Raw genomic sequence first — 18365 nt, 5'->3', positions numbered from 1 at the left:
AATTAGGGTTTTTGCATATTTTGGTAGTGTGATTAGTTGGTGAGGTGTGTGTACTAAAATTGGTGGATAAGAGTGAGTATTAGGTAAGAGAAAGTGTGACGGCCCCACCTTTCCCTAGGGCGTACCCCAGGGTTCGGCGGGTCGCCTGCCCAGCTCTCGCCGGGACTCAGTCGTTCACTACAGTCCTCAAACAAATACAATGTACATCTCAAATATACATCACATGGTCCACAAATATACATCCAAGTCTCCAATAATTACATGTCATAAGCGAAGCGGAAACAATTCCAAATAAGCCATCCAGTCACGTGAATAAGTACTACAAGTCCTTCCTTCGCCTTGAGCCCTGTGGAGGGGAATAAAATCGTTTTGGGGTGAGCTAGAAGCTCAGCGAGTAACCAGTAAAATTAGTAATCAAATCGGTTTCACAATAGTTCATTTCAATGATGTCATATATCAAACGATAAGTCAAGAAACAATTACAACATTTACAAGAAACCATACATGAAAAGGATACGTTTGTTCGTTCATTCGTTCATTCCTTCGTTCTCCTGTCATTCCCCTTTCCTTCATTCATTTGAAAATGCATTTTTCATTTATCAATAAAACCCTCGTTCGTTCGTTCGTTCATTCAACCTTTCCTGGACACCGGCCAAGCTCCACCAACCTCCACCAACCTACAAGGTAATACTCGAGTATACCAAACGTTCACCCAGGTCACCATATCGCCCGACCGAGTCCGCTTCTGGCTCGAGTCGATCGGTAACAAGGGGCAGTGGCCAGTTCAGCCAAAAGGCTAACATTCATGCACAAGTAACATTTCAATCGTTCCATCTTTGAAAATTTCACATTTATCGAGGTCGAGTGCGATAAAGTACACACTCGCCTAGAAAACTCGTTTTGGAAATCATTGAAAGCACTTAACACGTTATCAAACAATAATACAAGTCATGAAGTCAAGAAAATACAACAAACAAGGAACACTCACATACAAGCACGCATGATATGCAATCGAGTAAATAATGCAAGAAAACAGTTCAAAAGTAACTTTGGAAACAGTTTAGGGTCACTCACCTCCATGGCTCAGAAACCATCCATCATATATCATTGCCTTGCTCAAATCCAAGTCTTAGATCACAAACTCAATGCAATCAAGTCCTTTCAAAGCTCGGATAACACTTCCATTAAATTTGCTAACTTTTCCAGCCATCATGGCTTCATTATTTCCTCATTCAAACCCAAAGGTACACACACAACAATAAGTTCATTCAATAGCCATCTAGCAAGCTCCCAGTAGTACAAGTACAAGTCAAGCTAGGGAAAAGTCCGGAAATGAAAGTTAAGCTCAAAACCAGAAAAATAGTTTTTGACATCATTTTGCGGTTTTGGTACCATTGGCACTACGATTATCGGATGGAGGTGAAAGATACACCGTTTCGAAGCTAAGGGATAGGGTTACAATATTCCAGAAGGTCAATCATCCCAGTTTCGAGTGTAACCAGGTCAAAAATGCAATATCCTACACCAGAACCGCAAAAACAGGTTCACAATCGCATTATGGTGCAAACATCATAAATCAGGCTACCTAAGTCCAAATCCAGTAATTCCAAAGCCATCCGAAAGCTAAGAAACAGGGATACAATTCATCAGAAGACCTCAACAACCCATTCCGAAGAATTCCCAACCAAAATAACCCATTACAGAAGCAATTCTCAAATTCGGGTAGAAACAGGGCAGCAAGGGTAATTCCGTATTTTCCCAAGATACGTTGCTCCGATTGACCTGAAATTTTGTAGGAATCTCTAAAATATCATTCCCTACAACTTTCATGTTTTAACCCAAGGCCAATTCAGCCTATCACTATGAGTTAAAAAACCGGGCAGAATGTAGATCAAAGAACCCTAAGTTTCCAATTTTCTTTCCAAAACAGAAATTGCTTGCAATTTACCACTTTTTTCACCTTCTAGATTCATTCTAGATCATTTCCAATTATCATACATAGCCACACCATAACAATCATATGAAATCAGAAAAATTCATGAACAAAAGAAAAATCCATCAATCCCACCCATAGGTCATGAAATCATCCATAAAATGACATGCTCTACCATTAGAAATCCTTAATTGATCATTATTAGCATGAGAGGGAAGATATTTAACACCTCACCTTTGCAACTCCAAAAAACAAGACAACTAGAGCTTGTTCTTCACAAATGGCTCCACTCAACACCTTAAACTAGCTTAGCAACTCACTTTTGTGGAGAAATTTGGAATTTAATCGGTAGGTTTGCAAGATTCAAGCTAGAAATGAAGGAAAATTGAAGAAACTCTCTCTCTCTTTCTCTCCTCCATGGCCGGCCAAGAGCAAGGGAAAACGAAGCTCATTTTGGTCAATTTTTGGTATTTAGTAAAGTTGGTGAATAGTGGTCAAAACCAAGGACCAGTGAAAACGCGACACCTAGCATCTCTTTTGGCTTATAATTATCCTTTTGTCTCTCCACTCTCATCCATATAACAACCTCTAATTATCTCTTAGCACCTGATAAAATAAATCCGGTATCAAAAACTTAACCTAACTGGCCGAAGTTTTTCGAACTTTTCGCACTAGCGGGTCCCACGTACGGTATATGTTCTTAATTTCTCAAAAACTAACTGATACTAGAAAAATCATCTAAAAACTATATTTACTCAATAAACTTATCTGGGGAATTTTCTAATAAAGAAAATGTCGAAAAGGCGGGCGAACAATAAAATAAACCCTAGAAACTTAGAAAATTTTCGGGTTCTCGCACTCATTCTTTTCGGGGCGTCACAAACTCCCCTCCTTAAAAGAATGTCATCCTCTGTGAGAACCCGTAAATTGCATGTTCTAGGTTTTCGTATTTTTCATGACTTGTTTTCTGCACTTTCTGTATCCGGAAAATTTTCTAGATAATTTTATGAGTAAATATAGTTTTTAGATGATTTTTCTAGTATCGAATAGATTTTGAGAAATTAAGAGCGTATACCGGACGTGGGACCCACTAGTGTGAGAAGTTTGGAAAAATTCGGCCAATTAGGTTAAGTTTCGGATACTGGTTGAAATTTATCGGGTGTTAAGAGATAAGTAGAGGTTGAGATGTGATTGATGTGAGAGGGACTTAAAGGATAGAGATGTTTTAAAGGAAGTGACAAGTGTCACCTTAAGAGTGGTTGTAACTTATGACAACTATTCACCTTTTTGACTTATTTGACCAATTGATTAAATATCTCAAAAATTACCACAAAAATCACCATTTCTTACCTCCATTGTGGCCGGCCACCTTGAGCAAGGAAGAAAGAAAAACTCTTCAAAGTTTGGCATCCATCTAGTGCAAATCATCCAAAGCAATCACTTAGACTTGTTTCTACTCCATAAAATCTCTTCTTTAGGTGTTAGTAAGTGGTTTGGTGAAGTGTTTTGGGAAGCTAAGGTGACAAACAACTCTTCCTCTCTTGTTTACTAGGTGAGTGGTGATTGAACTTTCTCCTTCACTTAATGAAGCTTAATTAGTGCCTAGTGGTAGTTAAAGTGATGAATTTTGTGGTTTACTTCTTGGTTTTGGATGAATTGATGAAGTTTTCAATTTATTGATGAATTTTCTGGTTTAATATGAATGTGATGTTGTGGCTATCCTTGAAAATCTATTCGATACTAGAAAAATCATCTAAAAACTATATCTGCTCCTTAAAATTATATAAAAAAATTTTCTGATCACGAAAATGCAGAAAACAAGCCATGAAAAATTCTAAAACCTAGAAAATGAAAATTACGGGTTCTCACAACGCCACCCCTCAAAGCTTTATTAGAAATAAACCCTTACAAGTTTGGAGCGATCACACTCTTACATAGCGAATGTAGGGGTACTGTCTAGAGTCTAGCTTACAGAGGCCTGTTGTGAGTGTAGGAAGAGAGAGGGCATCAAAAACCTTCAAGTCGCCAGATGAAACCGCCCGTTTTGCAAGGCTATCAGCTGCAACATTGGTTTCTCTGTAGCAATGTGTTAATTCAAAGGAAGCTTGACGAAGGGCTACTCGAGCCCTAGCTATCAGCTCATCAATGCGCCAGGGGCACCTGCTTTCCCTATTAATGACATTTAGTAGAAAAAGAGAATCCAGTTCCACCTTTATGTACTGTATACCTAAGGAGATACATAAATGTAAACCCTCAAGAAGAGCCATGGCCTCTGCTTGCATATTTGTCCGAAACCCGTAAAAGGAGGAGAAAGCACTAAGGATGTGGCCATGCTGATCGCGTATAATGCCTCCCCCCGCCAGAGTTTCCAGGATTACCGCTTGAAGAGCCATCAATATTGAGCTTGACGTAAGATGCAGGAGGCGGAGCCCATGCAAGAGATAGGACTTGCATAGATTTTGCCTTTTTTAAGAAAAGGAACAACTCCCCGTTTCAGAAGCCGGTCATCGTCCATGCATGCCAAGGAGAGAGGGTGAGCAAGGGCCACCAAATGTATCAAACGCAGGATCTGGCGCACAACATGAGTTACCGACGGCGTAGTAGCATTGAAAATGGCCCGATTATGTGCCTTCCAAAGTTCCCAGCAGACAAATAAGGGGACAATGTGTGACAGCTTTGCCATGGCAGATTTACCTGAAATGTTGCTCCACCAGGCTTGAAGTTTCAGTATGATATCATGATGAGAAGGTGCCCGGATGTCTAGCAATTGTTCCAGCTTTCCCCACACTTGGCTTGCCAAAGAACATTCCACAAACCAATGGGCTAGTGTGTCGGTACTTTCGCAGTAAGGGCACTTGGAGGGTAAATTAAAGCCCAACCGCTGCAAAATGTCAGGGAAAGGCAGAATGCAATTAAGCAGTCTCCACATGAATACCGAAACTTTCAGCGGTATGCGTTTATTCCAGAGCAACACGCGGGAAGGCATTGGGAGAGAGTGATCACGAAGGCTCTCCAACGCAGAAGATATTTGGAAGCCCCCATGCGAAGTAGGACACCAGATTAGGCAGTCAGGAGCAGCTCCCGGACTGAGCCGCACCTGTGAATGGTGAATACGCGACATCTCCTCGCTGGAAAGGCACACTTGGTCCAAGTGCCAAATGTTTTCGTGCAATACATCCCGAAGGCAGAGATTCGGGGAGGGGACGTGCAAGCGATGCTTGCCCAACGGACCGGAGCCGATCCAGTTGTCATACCAGAAGGAAGCACTCCCATTCTTAATCAAGGTTTGCGAATGTTCCTCAACGAAGTCCCTAACTCGCAACATTCTCTTCCAAACAGCTGAGCTTGTCTGGCTGGCAGGAGCAGTGGTTAGATGCTCCGTGACTGCGACATGTTTCGTGCGTATAAATCTGGTCCACAAGGTATCTGAAGTGCGCATTCTCCACCATAGCTTGCACCCAAAAGCATCCTGGACATCCTGTAAACGACGGAGGCCTAGGCCATTTTCTTGGGTAGGCTTACACAATGCTTGCCATTTCCTCCAATGACGCTTGTCACGTCCCTCAACCTCTCCCCAAAGGAAAGTGGACATTAGTTTTTCAATCCTCTTAATCACACCTCGCGGGAGCTCCGAGACGGCCAGAGTGTAGATGGGTATAGAAGATAGCACATGCTTAATGAGAATTAACCGCCCCCCTGGCGACAGGAGCCGGTTTTTCCATCCAGCCAACTTAGCATGTATCCTATCAATCAATGGCTGAAAATGGTCCATCCTCCTTTTTCCTTTCACAAGCTTGCATCCCAAGTAGACAAAAGGAAGTCCCCTATATTGAAAGCCGGTTCTCCGAGCTAGAAGCCTTTTAGCCGCCAGAGGACACTTCGGAGAGACAATGTAGAAACTTTTATCCTTGTTCACTCGCTGACCGGAGCCGTGTTGATACAACTCCAAGAAGCCCATGAGAGACTGCACCGAGCGCTTGTCCCCCCGAGTAAAAATGACTATATCGTCTGCAAAAGCCAGATGCGATACCGTCGGGCAGTGGCGGCCCAAAGCAAAAGGCTGTAACTTCCGCTGCAGAGCCAAGTTATTAACCCCTCGGCTTAAAGCTTCAGACACCAAGATGAAGAGGAAGGGGGATAACGGGTCACCTTGCTTCAATCCCTGCTTAGCTTGAAAGAAACCATGAGGTCGACCGTTGACCAATATTGAAAACCATGCAGATGTGAGGTTGTTCATAATTAAAGAGACAAAGTGGGAGTGAAAGCCAAATTGAAGCAATAATCGGGAGAGGAAATCCCACGAAACTCGATCAAAAGCTTTCATCATGTCTAACTTGAAAATGACGTTGTGACCTATGAATTCTTAGACCAATATTTCTTAGACCTATGAATTCTTTTAAAAGCTTTCACTATGCCTCATCATCATGAAATGTAAGCTCCAATTCCATATTTTTGTTTTATTTCCTTTCATGATATTTGAAACCCTTTCAAGTTTTAAATTTTATCTTACTCCCATTACTTTATATAGAATTAACTATTTATCTAGAAAATAGTAGTTTTTTGAGATAAAACGCTTTTGCTCTTAGAGATGATAAAACTAGCATTCTTAGAGAAAATAAGGAAAATCTAACTTATAAATTAGAAGAAATCAAACCAATGAATTAGTGAGAGTCGATTTTCTCTTCTTCTTTTTGGCTGAATTCCCTTTTCCTTTATTTCTCAAGAATATTCTACAAAAGATTCTGATTGGATCTTAGCTCCAACTTTTTCGATTGTATCTACGTCATAAGCAAGTTAACCCAATCTTTCACAAAAATTTGGATTCTTTGACACTCCATGTGACGCCCCGAAAAAAAATGAGTTTGAGAACCCGGAAATTTTCTAATTTTCTAGGGTTTATTTTTTTAAACGCCCGCCTTTTCTACATTTTCTTGATTAGAAAAATTCCCCAAATAAAGTTTATGAGCAAAAAAAGTTTTAAAATGATTTTTCTAGTATCGGTTAGTTTTTGAGAAATTAAAAGCGTATTTTGGACGTGGGACCCGCAAGTGCGGTAAATGCATTATATTTTTGACAACTTGTTGGAATTTTGTATTAAGTGATATTATTTTACAATGTGTTAAGATATTTGTGTAAGAGAGACAAAAAGTTAGGCAAGCAATTAATGAGAGGGACATGTGTCACCATATGATTAAATCTTGTTTTGACTTACTATTCAACCTTTTACCAATTACTAAATAAAACCAAAAATTGATCAAATATCTTCCATTTTTCCTTCAAGCTTGGCCGAACCTCCTCTTACAAGAAAAGAAAGAAAAGCTTCCAAGTTTCTTGCTCCAATCATGTCCAATCTCACAAACTAACCATTTAATCTTGAATTCCTTCCATAAAACCTCTTCAAGTAGTGATTGTGAGTTGTTGTGTGAAGTTTTTTTTGGAAAGTTAAGGTGACCAATAGCTCTCTCTCTCTTGTTCTTAAGGTAAGTTGTGAGGAACCACCCTCCTCCTTTAATTGATGCTTAAATCATGCTTAGTGGTAGTATAAGATGCAAATTTATGGATTAAATCTTGAGTTTTGGTTGAATTGGTGAAGTTTTATTATTTTTGGGGATTTTTCTGTTTTACTATAAGCATGATTATGTGGCTATGTTTGATGATTGGAAATGATGTTTAAGTACTCTATGAGGTGGGAAAAGTGATTAATTGCAACCAATTTCTGTTTTGGACCAAAAATTGAAAAGTGAGGGTTTTGTGATGAACATTCTGTCCGAATTTTTAGGTCCTAGATAGAGGCCGAATTGGCCTTATCTCAAAACATGAAAGGTGTAGAGAATGACATTTTAGAGGTGCCTGCAAACTTTCAGGGCATTTGGAGTAGTGTAGAGTGAGTTATGTCGTTTTTACTGTTGCTGTTCTGGGTGATCAGTATGTGCGAACTGCACTTGTAATTGGCCATTTTGACTGGAATTGGTTTGGATTTTGTTGTTGGTGTCTTCTGATGAAATGTAGCTTGATGCCTTAGCTATCATATGCCTTTGGAATCAATGCATTTGGACCTGTGTAGACTGAGTTGGACGAATTACAGCATTGTGTGATTTGGGAACCTGCAATTACGATTCTGGTTTGGTATTCTGCAATTTGGACCTAGTTGTGCTAGGATTTGGACTGAGTGACCTTCTACATTGTTGTAGCCCTGGTTCTTAGCTTCGAAACGGTGGGTCTTGGACCTCCATCCGATACTCGTAATACCTTTGGTGCCATTACCGCAAAAGGACGTCAAAACTGTTTTCTGGTTTTGAGCAATTGTGGTTAATTGCTATGTGATTGGGTTTGATTGTAGGTTGGAAAATAAAGGAATTAAGGGGAAATGCTGTCCGATTTTAATAGCGTTGGTTACCTTAAGTTTCAAGTGAAAGGCTTGGACTTGAATGATGGAATTGGCTATATTGAACAAGGATTGTGAGCCGTGGAGGTGAGTGACCTTAAACTACTTGCAACGTTACTTTAAAATGTTTCTTGCATCGTTTCTTTGATTGCATATCCTGTGTGCCGGCATATAAGTTCTTGACATGTTTTGGCTCAAATGAGTACTTGGAATTCGTGTGCTAGACTCCGACGTCTCCTCCACCGTTTAATGTTCCTGTAGAGCACCAATGGGCTCAATGTTCAATGTTCAATGTTAATGTTCAATGTTAAATGATTGTTTGGAGCGTTGGACGTCTAAGTACCATGATTTCACTGGCTCATGAGAGAAGTGAAAGTGCATTGATTGTTGAAGCATGACATTATTGAAATGAACGATTGTGAAACTGATTTGATAACTGAATTTCTTGGTTACTCGCTGAGCTTCTAGCTCACCCCAAAATGTTTTATTCCCCTCCACAGGGCTCAAGGCGAAGGAAGGGCTTGTAGTGTTTATCATGGATTATCTCATGTATGGATTGATGGATTGAACTTGGATTTACTTTTGTGTAATCGTTCATATTGGGATTGTATTGAACGTTTAGAATTGATTGGATGTGTAATAGTCTAGCTTTGGACTTCCTCCTGTATAATAATTGTGATCAAGGATCAGAGTGGCGCAGTGGAAGCGTGGACGCTTCGCTGTTGATATGTAAAGTTTGGGAACCTTTGATGTATATTTGATATATATATCTTGAAATTCAATTGAGGATTGTAGTGAACGACTGAGTCCCGGCGAGAGCTGGGCAGGCGGCCCGCCGAACCCTCTGGTTCGCCTTAGGGGGAGGTGGGGCCGTGACACTCCATATCTTATATGGTATATTTTGAACAAACATGGAATCAGTTTTAGTGTATAAGAGACAATTTATTTAGGATAAAACCCAAAACTATTTTGATAGACTTGCACCATGCATTTTATCTCATAACATATATTTCTTTATCTGGATTACTCAATAATAATCAAGATATCTAGAAAGAATTATTTTTACTTGTGCATCTCATTCTCCATTAGATAATTTTCAAACCCTTTGAACCGAATATACTTCACCTTGATCAAATCAGGTGTTCCAATACTTCCACCAATTTATTTCTCTATTTTATTCTTAAACATTTTAACTTCTCAAAACTTTGGATTTGTACTTCAAAATATACATGTATCCAATTCAAGTAGTTATTAGTAAAAGTAGTAACGTCTGGGAAATTATTATCTCCAACACGAATTGTTAATATCTCACATTACATCATAATGTATGAATTACAATAATTCTTTAAACCTTTATTTAAAAGGCCAACTCAGTCTTTTATTAGTGAATAAGATCCACATGTCTCAAATGATTCATAATCAGTTAATTCAAATCATCATGTGATTTGAATATATGTTTCTTATTCAGACGACTAAATTCATATTTGCCAAAGATAAGATGGTTTCAAATCATCTAACATTATATTGAGAAATGGACTTTTAGAAATTAATAACATTTATTAAGTTCTAAAATGAGTCCACTAGATTAAGAAAAATAATTTTTCATTACATTTAAATAAAGTAACTTTTACTTCACAAAAGTAAATACGTATCATCCTTCTCTTCAGTTTACTTCTTTTAAATCCTTCTATATCGAATATTCGGTATCTCATACCGAAGGAACTTAACTTAGAAGTAAATGTACTATTTAATCTCAATTATAAACTTAAAATAAAACTTTGACAAAGTTACATTTCATTCCAATTAAGACCATGCAATGAATGTTTGTACCATGAGCCTTATTCTTTAAAACCTTTTAACTTATCAACTCTTGATAATTGATTCACTTTATCAATTCTTGATAAGTAAAATCTTTTTAGTCAATACTTAATGACAAAACTTGAGTGAACTAATTTTTTAATATAATCAACCATTCTCTAATAAATCAATATTTATTATCCATCATTCAACTCTTCAGATGTCTAATCATGGTGAAAGAAAATGAATCCTTTGTAACATAGGAGACTTAGGAAGCAGCTATAGTACACTATCATCAACTCATTTTTACTTACTACAAGTATTTACTATTAATTCCATTCTATCTTCCATGATTGAAAATATAAAGGTTTTAAAAGATATAGCCAAATTTATTAGAGAACTTTGCTCAATTTCTTTGCCAATTCAAGAAATTGGAAATATTATATATATATATATAGAATAATACGCAATTACTCATAATTTTTACTATAAGTAGTATAGATAAAAGAGAATTGCTATTTATGTAAAAACAAAATCAAGTAAAAATGACATAAAAGTAAGTTTGGTTTTGCTCCCACTATTTTATTCAAATGTATAACCCTTTAGTACAGATTCGAGAATTTCAATAATTCTTAGTAGGTTAGAATCCCATTTAGTTATTTGATCTTAAGTGTGCTCAACAAACCAAAATAATTTCAACAGGTGGGTACTTATTACCAATTACAACTCTTGTAACTTCTAGATAGTTATATTATCAATTCTTGATAAATCACATCATATGTGTTACGCAACCTTTGCTTCTAAAACTTTGTGACCTTGAGTGTACTCAACAAGTAATAAGTTTTGGTTAAATCCCAATTAGTACTCATGTAACTTCTAGATAGTTAAAACTCCTTTTGGTAGAGCAACCTTGAATGTACTCAACAGGTTAACTCAAACATGATTTCATTTTAGTTATAATAATGGAAGGCAACTTAAGTTTGACTTAATATTTAAGTAGAGGGATTTTACGTATAATATATCCAAGTTGGTCTCATCAAGTATGTAGCATGCATATCCATTCATCAACATAAATAAATAAACATACTACAATTATATATAGATGATTATGGACTTTATTCCTAAAATATAGTTTCCATGAGGCAAAAGAAAACTAGATGGTCAAACTAAGGAACAAATGACATCTCCATGCCTTGTATGCCTTTTAATGTCCGCCACAGTGGAATTGGTGCCATCTCCATCTTCTTTATACATTACAAATGTAAATCTAATCTAAACATTTTAGATCCTCACCTTCTCCCTGTCCCTAATATAGTATATTATACAATATTGAGAGAAACCTTGAATTACATTCAAGGGGAGTGAGATGAGAAGAACATTTATATTGAGAAGATTAAATGAAGGGAGGACACGCAAACTCTAGTGCAACGGGCTGGGCACGGGTCCACTTGCCTACGGCAAACCAACTACTCCTCTACCCACCATCACAATTGCGGAGCTGCTAACGGAGGGGGTGTGGGTTCTGGATCGGGTTGGGGAGTCCCTCACCAGGGAGGAAAGGCACAACATCCTAGCTTTCCCGATTCTCCCCTTGCAAGGTAAGGACTGTGTGGTTTGGCAGCCCTCTGTAACTGGTGCTTTTAAGGTTTCGTCAGCGATGGAGAGGCTTCGGCCCCCCTCCAACCCTTTAATCTCCCGCAGGCTCATCTGGGATCAATGCACACCGCTCAAGATCTCCATTTTCATGTGGCGCTTGCTTAATCACCTGCTGCCGTTCTCTAATATCCTGTGGCAATTTGGCCTCCAACTGCCTTCCAAATGCCCCTTTTGCCCCCACGAGGACTCTCTGGCTCACTGCTTCACCGACCACCCAGCGGCGGTCCAGGTCTGGGGCTGGTTTGAGCGAGGCCTCAATCTACATGTAGGCATCTCAGACTCGCTGTTACTTAAGCTGCAGGTTTGGTGGATGCACTCCTTCGGGAAGATGCTTTTGGCCACCATCACCCATCTATTACCGGTGCTCATCTGCTGGGAGCTGTGGAAGGCGCGGAACAAGGCAATTTTTGAGAACATTGTGACTTCGCCAACGCAGGTCCGCCGTCAGGTTATGGCATTACTGAATAGTATAGGTGAAGCGCACCCCTTACCTTACTCCCCCCCTCAGGATTCCACCTTGCGACACTTGGGTTTGAAAACGACAGTAGCACATCAGCGGGGCAAGACATGCGTTCCACTCTCATGGTCTTTGCTGCCTTACCCTTACGCAAAACTGAATATAGACGGCTCCTCCCTTAGTAGCCCGGGTTACTCAGGGGGAGGGGGGATTATACGTGATCATACTGGTCGTGCCCTACAGGCTTTCTCTACTTTCTATGGCCCACGTACCAACATGGAATCGGAAGCCATGGCTCTTTTGGTGGGACTTAGGTTGTGCATCTCTCTGTGTGACGCCCCCACTTCTCCCAAAGGCGAACCAATGGGTATCCGCGGGATGCCTGCCCAACTCTCGCCAGGACTCAAGACAATTCCCGTTCAACCTTAATGAAATACCAGCCATCACGATGATATAAGTAAGAAAGGGAGGTCACTCCCATAAATAACATTCAAACATACATCACGAGTTCCAAAATACGTCAAGTATCCAATCCTTACATCAAGTTCTCAAAGGTTACATCAAATCTCAAAATATACAATAATCAAGAGTCTAACCCAGTACATTGAAAAACCCTAATACAAAAGTACATTCAAAAGGGGTGTCTCCGAGATTCACTCCAGATCCTTCCATGTTAAGGAAAACAAATCTACAGGATGAGCAAAACGCTCGTGAGGCCAAGAACACACATGCAGACACGATATTCAAGTAACAATCCCAATTTAACAAGTAGAGCAATAATATTGTAATAAATAACAATTCGAGTGAGAAAAGTAAATAGAAACAATTCAAGGATATAGGATCTCTCAGGAGATATTTTTCACTTGCACGATCACGAACCTCCACGAGTTGACACTCCGTCAATCGGGTAGGTTTAGTCCGTAGAACTTCACTTATCATGTCCCCTTTAACCTTACATACCCCTGTATCGGGCCTGCCTATCTTTTGTTTGAGGCGATACTGCTCGAGTACGCCAAGCAAGACCTCTTCATAGGTCAAGCTTTCATTTCTCACGGTTCTCCAAGGAGCCCGACCAAGCCCATGCCGGCTCGAGTCCTGTGACAACCCTACCTCACCCTAAGGCAAACCAAAAGGTTCGGCGGACCGCTTGCCCAGCTCTCGCCAGGACTACGGAGTCGATTCACACAAACCCAATATAGTACGCGTGATAGGACCCAAAGAAAATGAACAATCAGAAACTACTAAGGTGAGAACATGCCTACCAAACCATAAAATCATAGTCTCAACGGAATACATTTAATAGACAAGGTTAAATAGTTATACTTTTTTTTTTACATTGGAGTCTTGAACAAATTAACATACAGTGCAATTCGAGGTATTCATACTACACAAAATACAATTAGGGCTTCGTTTTCAAAAGAGGTTAACAACACGACATATTTACTAGCTTGACCCTTTCCTTCCAAAATCGTGATTTCCAAGTTTGTCCCCTGTAAGGAAAACAAAGGTAACAGAAAGGGGTGAGCTTGCGCTCAATGAGGTACCAAACATATAGGGGTAAAATCATGGTCTTTCACTTTTTACCAATCAGATACATATACCAGATATAAAGGAAAGCAGTTAGACACAGTGATTCAAAGGGAAGAATACAAGTGGCTCTCAGGAGCCAGATTTTCATTTGCAGTACTTGATCCGAACCCGTTGACTCTCCGTCAACGTAAATAGAACCAACATACCCCTACCGGGCCCGAACGCCGAACAGGAACAGTAATGGTAATACTCGAGTATACCGGAATCAAGGGTCTCAATACCCAAAGATTCCAAGAACAGACTACTGTGGTTCGTTATCTAATCGACCAGACCCTTGCCGGCTCGACTCGAGTAACTAGCCACAGGTGTTGAGCTTAGAGGTCACAGAAAGGTCGTTGGATACCAGCCTCCAAACGACATCCGAACAGTCTCAGATACAGATAACAGATTATACACAATAAATAGGCATACAGACAGACAAGAGAACGAGTGTGATAAAGTACACCCTCGTCTCAAACAGAATAAACAGATAGTACAGTTATTCAGATCATAGATTGCAAGTGCAGAAATCAAGTTAAGCAATAAATGAGGGGAGTGGTATACTCACCGGTTCCAGTTCAGATACTTCAAAAGTTTTTAGCCATGAAACCCTAAAATAATCAAGATAAAAGAATTATAGTTCGCACATCCACAAACCCAGTAAATGAAATGCATAAATGAGGCTCGACTACACGTCGTACGCCTTTCCAGGTTAAGTACTAGTACAGAAGAATAAAAATATGACTTTTGAGTAAAAAAATAACAGTTGGTCCTAGGGTTACAAACAACTCCCAAAACCCATTCATTTTTACCAAGATCAACTCAACTTGAAGGAATCACGTAGCTCTAAAATTTTGGGCAGCATGCCCTCTGTATTTACCTATTTTCCAGCCATTTATGGCTTTATTATTTTTCCTCAAGTCAGTCCAATTCAACACATAAGAAATCTCAATACAATAGCCCTTCAACTAGGCTCAAGTTTATCCAAGTACAAAGCAAGTCTAGGAATGCAACTAGAAATCAAGTTTTAAGGACAAAGCTAAATAGCAGGTTTGATGTCTCTTAGCGGAACAGACACAACCGAAGCTACGCTTATCGGATTGGGGTGCCATTTATACCATTTTGAAGCTAAGATAAAGGCCTACAACTTTGATGAATACCACTTAGTCCAGTTCATAGTCTATATAGGTCAAAATGTCAAATTACAGGACCGGCATCTCACAATCAGACTAGTTAACCGCACTATGATTAAACGACAATAACTCAGGCTATCGAAGTCCGATTGAGGTGTATCTTATGGAGTTTCGAAGAAAATACATATACCTACATTTTTTATGAAGAGTTCCAAAGCTAAATCATGCATTTTCAGAGTCAAAAATTGAAATCTCCACGAAGACAGAAAACTGTCCGCGAAAATAGGGCATATGGGCAGTCAAGGGTATTTCAGTCATTTCTTGGGTTACAGTACTCCGATTGAGCTTAAATTTTACAGAAAGCTATAAAACATCATTTACTAAAACTTTCATGTTTTGTGCCAAGCCTAATTCGTCCCCTAACCTAGTCAAACAGAACCAGGTAGAACAGGGCAAATCGAAACCCTAAAACTGGAATTTCCGCACCAAACCGAAATTTTCCACAACCAATCATATCCAACATATACCAACTCCATTTTACACTATAACAAACCATCAATCCATGACTAAACAATAATTACTATATATAAAACAGAAAAATTACTAACAAATCAAAAATCCATCAAAACTCTACCTTTAACCATAAAACATACCACAAAGCAACATTTTTAGCCACTAAAGCCACTAATTTAACATTATTAAGGACAAAGGAAGAAATTATTAGTAACTCACCTTACAACTCAAGAAAGATTGCAACTTAACACCTTTTCTTCTCAAACCACTCCACCACTCTCCTTAATCCTACCAAGAGAAAGGTTTTTATGGAGCAAATCAAAGTTTTAACGGTTGGTTTACAAGATCAAAGCAAGGAATGGAAGGAATAAGTTGGAAGCTTTCTTTCTTTTTCTTCTCCAAAAGCTCGGCCAAGAGAGAGAAAAATAAGATGATGTTTGGTCAATTTTTTGGTATTAGTAAAGTTGATGAATAGTGGTCCAAGTCCAAGAGCAAGTAGGGACGTGACACCTAGCACCTTTTGGTTCAAAGCTATCCTTTTATCTCTCCAACATTAATCCATTTTAGGTAACCTCTAATTAACTCTTAACACCTAATAAAATAATATCACTTGATACAAAACTCCAACAAGTTGTCAAAAATATATCGTATTTACCGCACTAGCGGGCCCCATGTCAATAATACATTTCAAACTTATCATGAATTAACTTAAACTAGGAAAATGTTTTTAAAACTCTATTCACTTATAAAATCTCTAGAAAAAATGAAATAGTAGGCTATAATGAAGAAAAATACACGCGAGGAAATAAAATAAATAATATAAGATTAGGGAAATTTATGGGTCCTCACACTCTCTCCCCCTTAAAGAAATTTCGTCCTCGAAATTTTCTTATCAACGGGATCTATCAAAATCTAATGTAGCCAATGGATCATACCTTCCACTTCCTCCGACGAGTTAGGGACCTGATGATACTCCAGGGAATATACCCGAGCCGGTACCTTCGATCCAGTCCCTTCCCCTTTTGACTGTCCAGGGTTGGTCTTGGCTGGTTGCTGGGTCCCTTTTCCTTTTCGCAATCGAACCGGGCAGTCAGCAATCCGATGATCGGTACTTCCACATCGCAAACACTTTCCTTCCTTCTTCCAACAATTCCCTTCTGTATGATTTGGCCATCCACAATATCCACAGGGATCACGAGTAGCAGAGACGGAACCTCCTGGTGAAACACCACTTGACACCCCCGGTAGTCGTACTCCTCTATTTTCCTTTCCAATCTTAGGATGTGTACTCTTATCCTCTTGTTCCGAGCCACTCCCAGGAAATCCCCTTTTCTTGACTTGGAAGTTTCTCACCTATAACCTCGCATTTTCAACCCGCTGGGCATTCTCCACAGCATCGCTAAAGGCACTAAGTTGGGCTACAGCCAAGTCCTTCTGGATTTCAACATTTAAGCCTTGAACAAAACACCTTATCCGTCTTTGTTCGGTTACAATCAATTCGGGCGCAAACTTAGATAACCGAGTAAATTGACTCTCATACTCAGCCACGGTCTGAGTTCCTTGGCGAAATCGAATGAATTCATCTTCCTTCTTTTCTTGGATTAGAGGAGGGAAAAACTTGGTATTAAATTCCCTCATAAAGTTCGCCCATGTCCTTGAGGTTTGTTCTCGTTCCCATTTCAGTCTAATGATATTCCACCAAGATCGGGTTGCTCCCTCCAGTTGGAAGATAGTGAAGGTCACTTGTCTCTCCTCAGTATAATGTAACGCAACAAAAATATCGATCATCTTCTCCAGCCACCTCTCAACCACGTCAAGATCAGGGCCTCCAAGAAATTTTGGTGGGGAGAACTTCTGAAATCTTTCAAGGGCTCTATCCTCACCCTCTATATAGTTACCAGGATTTCCAGGTTGAGGATTAGGGTTCTGGCCCTGGTGTTCCACTACATGGGCTAGTAGATCGGTCATGCGCTGGATAGTAGCGGCTACTTGAATATTTGGATCGACCCTAGGTTCAAGAGTTGGTTCAAGTATTGGTTCCCGACTACCCCTTTCATTCGAGGGTTGCTTACGTCCGCGCCCACGACCTTGTCCACTATGAGTACCCTCCATTGGTCTAATCAATCTAGGGTCGAAACGTGAATGTAATATTAAAGATAATTATAGGCATAAGCAAGTAACAAGAGGTACACACAGATCAAAAGCATATATACATAACACAACTGTACCGAACCAGTCACATAGTAGCAGTCAATTAGATACAAATATGAGAGATCCATGAAAGTAGCGGGGTCATCCAAAAGTACTATAGACAGACTAGGTCACAAGTACAAAAATAACTAACGAAAAGTTTTTCCCCTTCTAGGGCTCCGTCCATAATCTACGAGAACAACACCATTTATATCTTAATGAAGGTTGATCACGCTTAACAACACCCGAACAAACCACACGAAATTTCATAGAATCACATTTCTAGTTCGCCCAAGTCCTTTCTAACCTAGGCTCTCATCTCTTTCGTATCCGGGCGCAAGAATCCCATCTAAAATAATTCACAACTCGAGCCGGCCGGTCCCAAGCGTAAATCATCCATATTAAAGATTCCAACCCGACATACATACCTAGCTTCCTCAAGTCCCATGATAAAGATCTTTACACTTATGACATGCACGGTTCATAGCTTATGCTCAAAAGAGCAATTATACCTTTAGACGCATTCACGAAAACAGGACGATAACACCACTTGGCCCAAGCTCACTCCGCGTAGAGACCACACGAAGTGGCTCTGATACCACCTGTGACAGCCCTCCTCACCCTAAGGCGAACCAAAGAGTTCGACGGACCGCCTGCCCAGCTCTCGCCAGGACTACGGAGTCGATTCACACAAACCCAATATAGTACGCGCGATAGCACCCAAAGAAAATG

General features: G+C 39.7%; 1 protein-coding gene across 1 annotated transcript; it reads right to left on the bottom strand.

The window, feature by feature from the left end:
• Window positions 1–3855: 3855 nt before the first annotated feature.
• LOC140009877 (uncharacterized) lies at window positions 3856–4326 on the bottom strand. The gene has a single exon (XM_072056211.1). The coding sequence runs from the start codon at window positions 4324–4326 to the stop codon at window positions 3856–3858; it is 471 nt and encodes a 156-aa protein (XP_071912312.1).
• Between the last annotated feature and the right edge of the window lie 14039 nt (window positions 4327–18365).

This window comes from Coffea arabica, chromosome 6e, assembly GCF_036785885.1.
Source record: "Coffea arabica cultivar ET-39 chromosome 6e, Coffea Arabica ET-39 HiFi, whole genome shotgun sequence".
Lineage (NCBI taxonomy): Eukaryota > Viridiplantae > Streptophyta > Magnoliopsida > Gentianales > Rubiaceae > Coffea > Coffea arabica.
Note: the sequence above shows the minus strand (reverse complement) of the source record. Positions and strands in the feature narration are given on the sequence as shown.